This window comes from Rhipicephalus sanguineus, chromosome 2 (assembly GCF_013339695.2).
Source record: "Rhipicephalus sanguineus isolate Rsan-2018 chromosome 2, BIME_Rsan_1.4, whole genome shotgun sequence".
Lineage (NCBI taxonomy): Eukaryota > Metazoa > Arthropoda > Arachnida > Ixodida > Ixodidae > Rhipicephalus > Rhipicephalus sanguineus.
In genome coordinates, this window is record NC_051177.1 from 147,409,495 (window position 1) to 147,422,927 (window position 13,433).

General features: G+C 44.7%; 1 protein-coding gene across 5 annotated transcripts in view; it reads left to right on the forward strand.

Annotated features, from left to right (window-relative positions):
* The window catches only part of LOC119383784 (transmembrane and coiled-coil domains protein 2), a 67,230-nt gene that overhangs the window by 22,807 nt on the left and 30,990 nt on the right, over positions 1-13,433 (forward strand). For all 5 annotated transcript variants that reach the window (XM_037652086.1, XM_037652083.2, XM_037652085.2 and 2 more), the window contains 4 exons: positions 2,311-2,536; positions 3,962-4,193; positions 6,641-6,706; positions 8,061-8,382. In XM_037652086.1, coding sequence (XP_037508014.1) covers positions 2,311-2,536; positions 3,962-4,193; positions 6,641-6,706; positions 8,061-8,382 — 846 coding nt within the window. The remainder of the gene's footprint in view (positions 1-2,310; positions 2,537-3,961; positions 4,194-6,640; positions 6,707-8,060; positions 8,383-13,433) is intronic.

A 13,433-nucleotide genomic window follows, 5' to 3' on the forward strand; every position in this document is an offset into this window, starting at 1 on the left:
TCCTCGCTGGAAACCTCTTGCGGAAAGATAAAATAATGTCACTGCCTTTAGTTTCATTCCGGTGACTTAGTAGCAGCAGTATCAGCTTGAGAAGCTCGAGCTCAGCCAAAGTTTATTGCTTCGCACGGTGGTGGTGCGGTCGCAGTATCTTGTATCTTAAGATACACGATACATTCTTCAACGTATCGGAAATACAGATACAGATACTTGTTTTGCGAGACGTATCGCGATACAGATACAAGATACCCGAAAAGTATCTAAGATAGTATCGAAGATACATGTATCTTCGATACTGCCCAGCACTGTACATAACTCCCTGGTGCTTGTTGGAGCTACAAGCGATTATGTTTTGCTAGCAATTTTTCATCTAGCAGGCTGACATCATTTGCAGGCACTCTACGTAAGGATATCGTGTGGACGAGTGGCACCAAGCTTCTTTGTCATTCATGTGCACAATTTTGCATGTGAACATAAATATTCCCTGTTGCACTGTTTTGGAGCTGTGAGCCTCTGCATGTTGGTGCTTATTATTCCCTTTCTAGATACTGGGCACCCATCATGATTCTTCATTGGTTATGATGAAGTGATCTTAAGGGTAAGGTCACAGGTTTGATTATCAGCTGCAGTGTCTCAACTACAGTGATATCACGATGTAAAATTTCTTCTTTACCAATAAGTGTACGTCATGATAGCTTGGGTGTTCTAGTCTAATGCATTGTTGGGCTAGTTGGTGCGTTGAATTTAGAAAATATATATTCAGCCAAAAATGGACGAACACAGGAAACGATGAAGAAGCCAGCCGCTTTCCTGTCTCCTTCACTGTTTCCTGCGTTTTTTCGTTTTTGGCTGGATATATATGTCATCATTATAGCTTCTGTGTTGCCTTGTTGGGGCACTCTGGGACATCAAGTTTAAGTAATAGGAAAATCCTAGGATGCCCCGACTTGGAGACCTTCATGTCAAATTAAACGCATCTTTCCTACTTCCTATCACACGAAGTGTTTCTCGTAAGCATGGTCTGGTGGCTTCTACAGGCACCGGCATGTATCCTGACTCTGTAAAACATGCGCTCACACACTTCCTGCCAGAAAATGTCAAATGGCTGTACACAGCAGCAACTTGTAACTTATTTCGCGGGAGTGAATGTGTGAGAGCGAAGCATTGAAAACTAAAACCTGGGATAGGTTATAGGACACCATGTACAATGCATCGGTCACAAGAGGAACAAAACGTCTGCTTTTTTGCGAAAAAGGTTGCACTGTGATTGAAAAGCAGCTGCACAAGCAGGTGGTCAAAGTAGGCAGGAGTCAGTCTCATAGCCACTGCAACCTTAAGTTACTGACAGCGGCTTTACTCTAGCCAACTTCCTTGGATATTTGTGTGTGTGCACGCAAGATTATTCCCGTTAGTGTTAACCACACTGGTTATCGTTGTGGCAACAAATTCAATTGCAGGGGTTCTGTCGTACACGGAGTTGGCAACAGGTAGCTGGCCAAGAAATCCTTGTATGATTTCTCGAGGCATCAAGGCTGCCATAGTCAAGGCCCTCATTGTGGAACAAGAACAAAGGCAGCCAAGTAGCTTGATTTTTTGTTTCTTAATGCTGTATGGAGCAAATTGACAAAGAAGCCAGGGAAAGTGTAGGAAAATTCTGTATTAATGCCTCGTGTTTGTATGCCCAGTGCTCGTGTTTGTCATTCTTTCGCTTCCCCGGTCCTCTCTTACCTATATTTCTGTACTTCTATGCTTCGCGCTGTTTTTTTTCACTTTGAATATAAACCAACTCGCCCACATCGCTGTTCTTATTAAAAAGTGCTTTTCTTTAATGGAAATGTATAGATAATAGGGACTTTTCGAATAGGGGCCCCAAAGAAATAGCGTCGAGGCCACTGCGCATGTGCAAGGCCCACACAGCGTTTGGGTTTTGCGTGTAGCGGGAGTCCCAAAGCCTGCCCCAAAAGCTTTGTGTCAAACAAACATGACGGCAACCATTGAAGCGACGACTCTTGGCCAAGACTAGAGTGACCTAGAATAGGGGGAGTTTCCAAAGCGCCGCAGACCCTATTCGAAAACTTAATTCCTGCTTGACCCAAAGCAAGCACATGCAAAGGGCTTTGGGGCTCCTATTCGAAACAATAAGGAACAAAAGAAAAAATTGGGGTTTGTCGTGTACCTTTCGTTCCCTTTGTGTCTGTGTTTTTTTTTTTGTGTGTGTGTGTGCCTACCTTTTATAGTACACGTGAAAACCTTTCTAGTGGCTCCAGTCAGTGTTGGCTGAAGCGTCCACTGTATCATCTGTTCTTTTGCCAGGAGGGGGTGGGGCCTGCAATAGTGGCCAGTGCCTCGCTGCTGGCCAATGGCGGTGCAGCAGCGGCAGAAGCGGGAGGCGGTGCGGCTGCATCCAGTGCAGACGAAGTGGACACGCTACTGGCCCACACACCCGACCTCCACCGGACCAGGGCAGCCTTGGAGCACATCAGCCACAAGATCGCACGGACTAGGGAGCTCATCAAGGCCGAGCAGACGACCCGCGACGGTGAGGAACCTGGTCTCTTAGCAGTTCCGATGGTTCAGATTATACTTGGTTACAACCTAAGCAAAAAACGGCAGCTCCGCGAACTGCGGTGTGCCTGCCCTTCACCTGTGAAAGACAGCTGTGCTAGCTGGTTTTTGCTCGAACTGTAAGTACTTTGCCTCTGCTAATCTGATTACTACGCTTATTGAGAGTTAAAGATTCATCGTTACTACTTAAAACATTACGTTTTGGCTGAGCTGTGGTGTCAGAATCCTTGATCAAATTTACCAGGACGTTCAAATTTCTGTCCCAAAACCGGCAACGCAAACATGGGCCTGTGTGGGAAAGTTGTCTATTTGAAACTCTTGAGAAGTGCTCTATGTCATGAAAGTGAGTAAGCGCTATCGGTTGAGGACATATGCAAATTCCTTGTGGGAGGGATAGGGATGGCTGTGGGCAGAGCTGACATTTTTTTTCCTAAGTTGTAACCGAGTATAGTACGTGACTGCTTCGTGATGAACCTACGCCGCAGGAATGACAGCAGACAAGTCACGTTGCCCACAACACAAGCACTGACCAGACGCAAGAAGGCGACAGACACATCACAGATGCTTTGCAGCAATTGTGATTTCTGCACATTTATCTCAGCCGAATGCTTGTGTTTGTGCAACCATCTTTGTCTGTAGTCTTTCCTGCACCCTAAGGTATTTGCGAAGAAAGCAACACCCACTTTAACCCACCTATACTACTGTTCATGACCTGCCATTTGGTGTTGCGGCTCAGTGGTGCATGTTAAGGAGCACAACATGTTGCATGTTAAAGAGCACAACATGATTAAGCGGGTGTGGATCAGTGCAAGTTTTATGGAGATGGGCTTGCATGACACTTACCCTATGAGTGACACTCAGGAAAGGACGCAACGCTCCTCAGCTCTGAAACGCACAGAGTCCACTACGGTTGGTTCGTCGAGTCTCCGATACGATGCAGAAAAGGCAGTGCAGTTAGAGTGCCAGCAAAAGGAGATTTAATAACCTAGGATACGTCACATTGTGACAGTCACGGTCACAAGAGTGAGGTCATAGAGTTCAGGCATTGGCACAGTGAGGATTTGTACAAGTTGTAATCATGATAATGACTTCTACGGTGTAAGGATGTTGCACTCGATGTTAGAAAGTGCTTGCATTATATAGCACCTGGACGGGCCTTGCAAAGATTTTGGTTTAGTAGTTTGTGGATTTCAATTTATGCATTGTAGAGTGATGCCCTTGCTGCCGCAGAACAGAGAGGCCCGCCATCATAGCTCACAGACTTATGCCATTGTGTTGCTGAGTGCGAGGTTGCAAGTTCAGTTGGTCTCGACACGTAAAACTTCAGAGTTTAATTCATCTTTAATTGATCGGTGTACCGTGTAATTGTAGCCTCAGGACCAGTTGCGTGTTTGCGCAGACAATGTGAACGAGTACCTGAAGCTGGCAGCAAACGCGGACCGTCAGCAGATGCAGCGCATCAAGAGTGTCTTTGAGAAGAAGAACCAGAAATGTGCCCAGTCCATCTCCCAGCTACAACGGAAGCTGGAGGGATACATCAGGCGCAAACGTGAGCTGGAGACTCACGGTGCCACGGCGTCTTCCTCCTGGCAGCCGCGAGATGTCCTGCAGAATGTAGGGCAAGGCATCAGGTGAGATGACAGGTCGTCGTACGACTTCGCGGCTAGCAGCCCTAGTTATATTTTGTAGCCTTACGGTCATCAGCCTTTCTTCAGTCTTACAAACCTTACCGAAACGTACCGTATTTACATGATAGTAGGTCGACGCTGGAGGGTTGACTTACAACTGAAACTGAAACAAACGAGAAATCAGGCACGCTTTGGCATGATTATGACATTATGTTTATGTTCCGGCTCTATCTACGGAACGATTTGCGGAAAATTTTCTCAAGATGATCCCCGCGTATTGCCGCAAAGCTAGCTTTTCTGCATGGCTTTAGAGCACTGCCTTGAAGCCACCGTTGCATGCTGGAATTCGAGTTTTTCTTCAGCGACATCGTAAATAAGTTTCCTTTGCGAAATGCGCTCGCGCTTTTCTTTTTTTTTGTGTGCAATTTTAGGGGTGTCGGCCTACATTCGAGTCGACTTACAATCGTGTAAATACGATAGCTAACTGAGCAAGTTGCCATGGATGCGTATGTATAAACAGTTTGTGTTTGTGCCGTGCTTGTGTTGTGTCTTCCTTTCTTTGTACTTTGCGAGTTCTCACTGTTAGACTCACAGGGGTTAGAACTTACGTGCGAAGCCAAAAATCCACTAATGTGTGGTGGCTGGCTGGTCAGTTCTTTGATGTGATGGAACAGTGTTCTGCAAGCGATACTTTCAATAAAGATGTAAAGGAACTAAGACATAGCCTATGCTTCATATGTATCTAGTTCTTAGTTCTTCAAGGGCCCCTAAACCACCCAGAGGTCGAAATTCAGTTGTGGTGTTGCAGCTGTGCACGAGTCTAAAACAAACACGTAGCCGTGAGAATTTTTCGAAATCGTGCCGTAATAGCAGAGTTACACGCGTTCGATGATGCAAAAGAGGCCCTTGCTCATTTCGCTCTTTCCTTCGCTATGCTCCGTTCGTCGGCTTGTCTCTCCTCCTGTCTGAGTGCTCTTCCTCAACGTGCAAGGAGGGAGAGTGGTGAGCGCACATACCTGCAAACAGACAAACAGGTATTGTGGATTGAGCAGACGAGAATGTTGATGTCACGGCGAACGCTGAGCAGCTGAGGATTGCCAAAACAGCTGTAGAGGAGAAGGGATTGTTTCTTGGAGTTGCTGGGGCGCCCGCAACTCGTAGCACTGCTGCGTTTGGCATTGTTTATCGTGACTGCCTTCTGAACTCGATGCGCGTGTCTACTTGAAATGTTACAAAATTATCGGGGGTGGTTTAGGGGCCCTTTAACGTATGCGTTGAACCTATCGCTTACAGTGCAGCATATATAAATATACAGTAGAATCACTGATATAATCATCGTCGGCCTAATTTGTGCTCACTGTACATGGAGGAGAAAAAAGAGAAGGAAGAAGCATGCCGCGACAAACATCCAGTGTTTGTTACGAAGGAGATACAATTAATGGGAGGGATAGGGTGGCCGATCATGTAGGTGAAGGATGTCTATTATACCAAATTTTCCCTTACATCAGTGCCTCTTGTAACAGGGCTCACTTTCACTTTGAAATGTGTTGAGCTATGCTACCAGAGTCATCGACTGTAATGAGTGGGGCTATACTTCTTCGTATATTAAACTTTTATTGTGGGACTGCTGATGTATCGAGTATACCAATGATTCTTTTTTATTTTTTCCTTTTTTTATCATCATATAATGCAGTGACTCTACTTGTGTACTATTGAGTGACAGATGAGGGATATGAAGTCTGTGTAAATGCCCACAGTATGTCTTTAAAGAGGTCCTGCAACACTTTTCCAAGTAATCATCAAATGGCTTCGTTAAAGGAGTTTATCACCTCACGAATTGACTGCCGCAAACATTTTTAGAATCCATTAAGTACGAGCGAAGTTGCAGAGATTTGTCGCACGCTTTAAGCACTTTCCTTTCGTACTAGCGAGCGCGCTGAAAGCTACGCAGGAGTGGGGGTATGATAAAGGGGCAAGAAGCTACGTCCATTCATCAGTGCGCGTCATGACCTTAAGCAGCTATCTCTTTTTTTCTTTTCTTCGAACGCGCGGCTTACTGTCAATGTGATCGAGAGCGCGCGCAGACACGTGACGCCATCTCGTGGCGGGCCGGGGTAACTAACTATGCAGCTCACGATGCTCAAACCAGCCAACGGCCGTGGACATTGGGTTTATGGCGCAGTGCGGTCATTTAGGTTTATGGCATCATTTGTTGAGAGAAGAGCGAGCGGTTTCTAGCTGACTTTGAGAATTAATTGTAAGTTCAAGGCGGCATGCTGAGCTATGATGTTTGGCCCGCGTGTTCTCAGGAGCCTCGACTACCGATTGGTGGTGTTTTCTGGCCGTGCTGGAAAAGTGTTGCAGGGCCCCTTTAACTTGTCAGGTGCCTCAATTCACAGTGTGGTGATTAACTTTATTTCTTTGTACTTGTTTCTTGCATGGCCTGCCAGTGGAGTGGTTGGCAACATCAAGGGTGGACTGTCAGGCCTGGCATCTGTGGCGCATTCTTCAACTGAGTAAGGGCTGTTGTCTCACCTTCATCGACCATTTCATTGATTTAATGAACCAAAACTTAGCTCCATAGAAATCCACAAAATGGAACTGGATAAATTACTGGTAACGCTGGTTTGCGCGCATAGTAGGACGTACGCTGTGATGTTTATTGCCATCTACCTCTCACTTCGCTAAGTATGTTACCATTTCTGCTTTTGCTGACTGACTTGCAGCTGATTTATTGTGGTCACTAAGATCATTTGCAATCGCCCAGAAATTTTGGTCAGTGTTTTTTTTCTTCGTTTTTTTTTTTGCAACCTAGACTTTTTCTTAATACTTTTGTACCACTTTTATTGCCAAGATTTGCATGCGCTCTGCCATCGGCGCATGTTGAATAAAGAGTGCCCACATTTCTTGTGCATATGTGTTGCAGTGGCATTAACCATCATGCACAAGGCCGAAAGTTCTATTTCAGGACTTTGCGGACACATTTCAATGGGGTGAATGCAGAAACACTTACAGACAATTGTTACCACATGAAAATAAACAAAGGGTGACAGTAAATGTGCAGAGATCTGGAACCCTAATGCACTGCCTCTCATAACCACACTGTTAATTTGAGACATTAAACCCAATAGTTGACCGAAAGATTATCATTTCAATCAATTTTTTTTAGCCTGTTGATGTCACAAAGGCTTGGAAGTTATTGGCCTTTTGAGGCGACACGCATGTACTTTAACTGTGGGCTGCCGTTCCACTTTAACTGCACAGCAAGCAGTGCACATTGCGATCACTGTTGTCCTGTAAGTATCCTTACCTTAATTTTTCACAGCTACTAGCGATAAGACATTTAAGTGAGACACTTAATCATTTCAGACTTATTAATTGTTCTATGAGAACCCTGTTACCATTCAATTCGTGATGATAGGTTCATGATTAGAGGAGAAAATGGAGATCACAGTTTTATTTTTGAATTTTACGCCCTAACCTCCCCACCGCCTGAATGTTGGCGTGACGTCATTGATTTCAGCATTTTCTTTGTGTGTTGGCCACATGATCTCAATAAAACTTGCTTAAATTTGCCATGTGCTCTCTCCGGCTTCTTTGAACACAGTGTTTGTAAGCACTTTTGTAAGCACTAGCGGGTGCCGTCACGGTCTGTGATGTCACGGCTGTACTTTGTGGTGTTAGTGCCTGTTTAGAATGTTTTCTAGCTTACCACACATGTAATTGTGGTAAGCGAGATGTTCTTGGTTTTATGGAAGGGTAGTTTAATTTACTGATGCAACTGAATTCGTCATTGTCCTTAGTGTACCTTTAGTGTCACTCATTTGTCATGGCTAATGCCTTGTGGTGGATGGCACTTGTTGGCTGCAGCAACAAGTATGCGTCGGACGAGGACAGCTCGAGCCTGACGTCCGAGTCGAGCCAGATGGCATCACACCACCCGGGTGTTGTTGGTGGTGGGATGGGGTCGGGAGCGGCCACAGCCAGCCCTCGTCACCCGCCACTGGCCCCTTCCCAGGACCAGCCTTCGCTGCTTGTGGGCATGGCCAGCCCATCCGTGGCTCCACCCCCTCTCGCCTCCACGATTGGTCAGAGCTTGGTACCCGAGGCCGAGCTCGAGCCCTTGCTTGCCGAGCTCGCTGAGCGGAGGGAGGAATGCCAACGCCTGGCAGAGGAAATTGAAGCCCTCAAGGTGTGTTTGCTGTTGCCAGTGCATTTAGTGAAAGGGTGCATGCATGCTATAGTTGGATACAATCTAAGAAGGCAGGAGAGGCCTTGCCTAGGTGATCGAAGTGTGAAAGCCGATTGCCTCCGTGACTAAAGAAATAGTCCTGCTCGTGAGCTGGACGGAGAGTCGTTGGCCGTGTGGCTAATGACATCAGTCTAGAGTGCACGCCTTTGATGAGGAAATGCTGGTGCCTTCTAGAGTTGTATCCATCTGTAAGTGGCTCTTGATCATAAACACTGGCACGCCTTGGATTTATAGTTCCATTATCATTTATGAATTGGTGTTCTTGGATAGCTTTTTACAAGGGTTCACTTCACAATATAGAAAGTTGCGGGTTTTTCACCATTGTCCCACGTTCAAAAATCTTGATCGAGTCTATTGCCCATCTTATTTTGATTTCTTTCTGCTTCTGGAGCTTTTCGACCTCATTTTCTCATCCCTATACATAGCATACTCAAAGCAGCACTCCAGCGGTCCCATGGCCACACCAGCAAAAATGTCTGCTTATAGTAAAGAGATTCCCTGTTTCTGTTTCATGGATGTGAAGTTGTGTTATATAGGGCTGATGGCACCCAAAACACGGTCACACACACACACACACACGCACACGCACGCACGCACACACACACACACACACGCACACACACACACAGAGAGAGAGAATGATTGTCAATCTAACAAATGTTTCACTCACATTCAGAGGGCTTCAATTAATGAGGTATTACTGTATGTCGTTTCTCAGAACCAATCAGTTGGAGTGTGTTTTTTTTTTCTTGGTTGTGCAGTAAAAGCTAATTAATCTGGCCCCCATTAATTTGGAAAATCGGATAATTCATACATGTTATCTGGTCCTGGCAAGCATATGTATTGTTTATTGGTGTCAAACTGTCGTTCATTTGGTCATATTTGACCACAACCTGGTGAATTCGGACAATCCTCGGAGCACGCCAAGCATGAAGCGCTGCAAATGTGCGATGCAAAGGAGCGAAAACGGCATTCGCGAACAACCGAAATGGCCATGGGCCTTCAGAATGGCGTGGTCGCCATCCGCAATCTTACTACAATCACGTTGTTGGCGACGAAGGCTTCAGCGCACACGAACTGCATGAGCACTATCCATGATCGCATTGATAGCGACTGGGGTCAAAGCTGTGACAAGCAATAGTTTAGTTTTCGCCGCGTGCCTTCAAAACTGCATAGTAGCCATCCATGATTGTGCATTAGTGAGCCAGGTTTGTTCAGCAGCAAATGCGAAGCTCAGCAGTCTCGTTTCAACTCTGGGCGTAGGCCACACGCGTGCCTTCAGAACAGCATGGACACTATGATCGTGTCTTCAGCGGCCACGGCTGATGCGGCACTGACTAGCTTTGCTTCGACTTCGGGCAAAGTGCACGCAATGTCATAAAACTCAAACATTGTGGAAGCTGTTGAAGATGAAGAGCTTCAGCAGTGATCCGCATGCTGGCACACAACTTGCATGCTGCATTGTGATGGACGGATGATCAGTTGCTGGCTATCTTTCCAGTGAAAAGATTATCGCCACGTACGCATGGTGGTGTTGGTGGTGGTAGTGCATAATAAGGGATGGGTTCAGAGTACGTTTCGGCTTAAGACATGAGGGTCTTGAGCCGCGGTCACATTGTGATTGAAGTCTTAAATGATGTAACTTGGGGCGTTTACACTGCTGTTGTGCAAAATAAGTATACTGGATTGAGCTATTCATCAAGAAAATTAAAATACATTGATGTAATAGACACTTGTTTATTGTTTTCTTGATACTTTCAATAATTCTGTATTCGCCGTGAAATTCTAATTAACAAGCTTTTACCGTATATTTCTTCCTGAATTATGGGCTGCCAAGTTGAGGTGTGGCGCTTACACATGTCTGTATGGTATGTGCAGTTAAGCTTTGATATAACGAAGTCAGTAAAATGGGCAAATTGCATCAATATCTTGAATCTTCGTCAAATGGAAATTCGACCTTTTATGCAAAGCGTAGTTGCCAAAAGGTTAATTTTAACACAGAAAGTGCTGGAAGAATGTTCTAATATCACGGCAGTATGAAAAAAAGAAAGGTATTTTTAGCAGTGTGAAACAAATAAATTTTGATGAACGTGAGATGCGGCTGTCGTTGCGTCTCAGGTTCTCAGTAGCCTGTGTCTTACTTGATATCAGAGCCAAGTGCCCATGTAAAACTTGCATCACAACTGTTTTTGTTTTCCTTATTTGCTCTCTGCATGGCACATTTCGGAAGGCTGTTTGAACACTTTGCGGCAATAAAGCTTCTTTGTGCTAGTTATCGCAGGCTAGTTATCTGAGCCCCGCACCGACGAATTCCTCTTCACACATCATGCGTGAAACTGAAAGAAATGCAGGTCCAAGGCACAGCGGTAATATGGCTTAAGTGAAGCTGTCACATCTATTCTCCCACAGCGGTTTGTCATCAAAACCTCATGTGTTGACCAGAGTGGTGCGACGACAATGCTATCTGTTCACTGAACCGATCCACTTGTTCTCCACTCAGTCCGGTGAATGTGCTGCATCGAAAACTGTCACACGTTGCAAAAATAAAAGAGCTGTGCTTTAAAGTCACATGAAATAATTGGTCAAAACTAGGGATGGGCGAACAGTGAATTTGAGGTTCGATGCGAATTTGAAGCGAATAGTGATTTGGTCGAATAATTTCGAATCGAATAGTTCGAATAGTATTTACTGCATATTGTTAAGAAAAATGAGCATTTTTGTCATGACCCTTGCACAATATTTTTAAGGATTAGAATTAGGTATGAGTGAATGTCACTTTTTGTGGTTTGAAATGAAGTGGAAGCAGCCTTGAATAGTATCAAGATTTGAATAGCAGTAGGGTGCAAGTTATAAGTGGTGCAATACGTTACAATTTAAAAATTACTATACTTAGCACATATAAGCCCATATAACGCTTTTAAACTTTAAAAAATAGGTACATTTAACCTTAAAGTGTGGCTTCGCGGCAGTGCAGATTTCTCCTGGATGGGTTGTTTCACAGCACAGCAACTAGACGCTGCAGTGAAACCACCTTTACAGGGGGTTATGTGCGGTGAAATGTATACATATATTGGTTCAATTCGAATACTTCGAAATTTCGAATAATCTAAATTCGTATCGAAGCGAATTCGAATATTCGAAACGCCTGAATATTCGCCCATCCCTCGTCAAAACCCGAGTTACGGCGCCTCCGTTTATCGTGACCGCGTTTTACGTTTTGCAACACGCGAATTTCAGTTGCCACTGTGCGTTGGCCTAAGAAAACTCTTGTAAGTTGGCTTTATCTCAGGGCATCCGCATAAATTTTGAGGCTGGTAGTGGTGTGGCTGCCAACTGTGGGCAATTAATTAAAACAAATGTTGGTCTACGGCTTAAAACTTGTTGCAGCAGTGCCCTTACTGAAAAAAAAGCTTTCATTTGTGGTAAACGTTCCTCTTCCGATTGCATTCGCTGGGAATTTATTCTATTCCTCACCGAGGGCAGAACAGCTTCTTTTGAGTTTTAGATCGCTGAGAGTGAGCTCTGCGAAGTCCCCAAACAAGCAGTGATGTTTTCTTTCTGGCTGGTCAAGGTTTCATGCAAGATACTGGCCTTGTCAGCATCATCCTTTTCCTTTTCCTAAATGATCGCGACTGCTTGCAAGAAAACTGAGAGCTCGTAGTGTTTACTGCTACTGCCTCTGCGGCTACTTATGCTGGTTACTTGACACGTGGTGATAACAGAAAACTCATGGGTCCCTTATGGTTTTGATGAAAACTACTCGAAGGTGATAGCCATCCTTTGTGGCTGTGTGCTTTATATCATGTAAATGCCGCTTTTTTTTTTCATTTTTTAATCATGCAAACGCTGCAAAGAAGTGCCAAAAGGCACGTGAGTGGTCATGTGACATTTTCTAACACGCGCTGGTTTTCACTCAAGGTCATGTTCGCATAGGAACATATAAGACTTTTGCCTTAAAAGCACAGTCTAATGTGAACGCACCGCACGCACGGCAGAGAATATGGAACTATGTTGAGTAGAGACGATGGAATAGTGCACAATAATGATGCGCCTAGATTCCCGCCACACGCTCTCCCTCTCTGCCGTTCCGAAGATGGAAGAGCATTGAAATGCATGCTTTCCCTGCAGCTTCTGCCAGAATATTGTCACGTGGTTGCGACGGTGAAGAAGGCTGCAGCAAGACTGGGAAATACAGAAATGTATGAAAGCCTATCAGAAGATTCTAAAATAATCTGGAAGGTTCTCAGACATTTGGGTGCAGCTTGCGCAAGGCAGTAGTTATACGTGCAACGGACTGGTTACATAAAAATAGCAAAAGAAGCACTCGTGGCAATATGAAGCCCCCAGGAAACACGCTCCTCCGCTTCCGTGGTCGCTCTCTGTCGTGCGGTGTGCGATTTTAAAAACGCTTTCATGAAAACCGTGTGCAAGTCAACCATGTGACAGCTGGTGCCAGTAGAAGTTTCACTTTATTGGCTTGGTCTTCATCTGCTGTTTCACTGAAACTTCAAAAGGGTATGGTTCTGTTAATAAGGTTTCATGGGTTCGAAACAGCGCAAAAAATACGACGACACTGGTCTTGTCCTGGTCCTTTCTGGTTCTTTCTGTGTCCTCATATATTTCACGCCGCCTCGAATTGGGGAAACTTCGTTACATTGAAATCACAGATATAAACACGCTCAGTTATATTGACATCAAAGATACATTGCATTCTATGAACGTGACATTATAAAAACTGAAAGGCTTCATTATGTTGAGCATTTCGTTATACAGTTCAAACTCGATTTAACACTTTCGTGACCGCGGAAAAATTGGTTGTTTTTGGCTAGTCCAGGAAATATTTTTTTCCTGCCACAGAATATAATTGATGCTAACGTGTAGGGTATCAAATAATAGAGGAAGAATTGATCTTTCCAACAGTATTAATTCCAAACAACGGATTTATTTCGAATTCAATAAAAAAATTATGAAACAAAGAAAAATGCATCAAA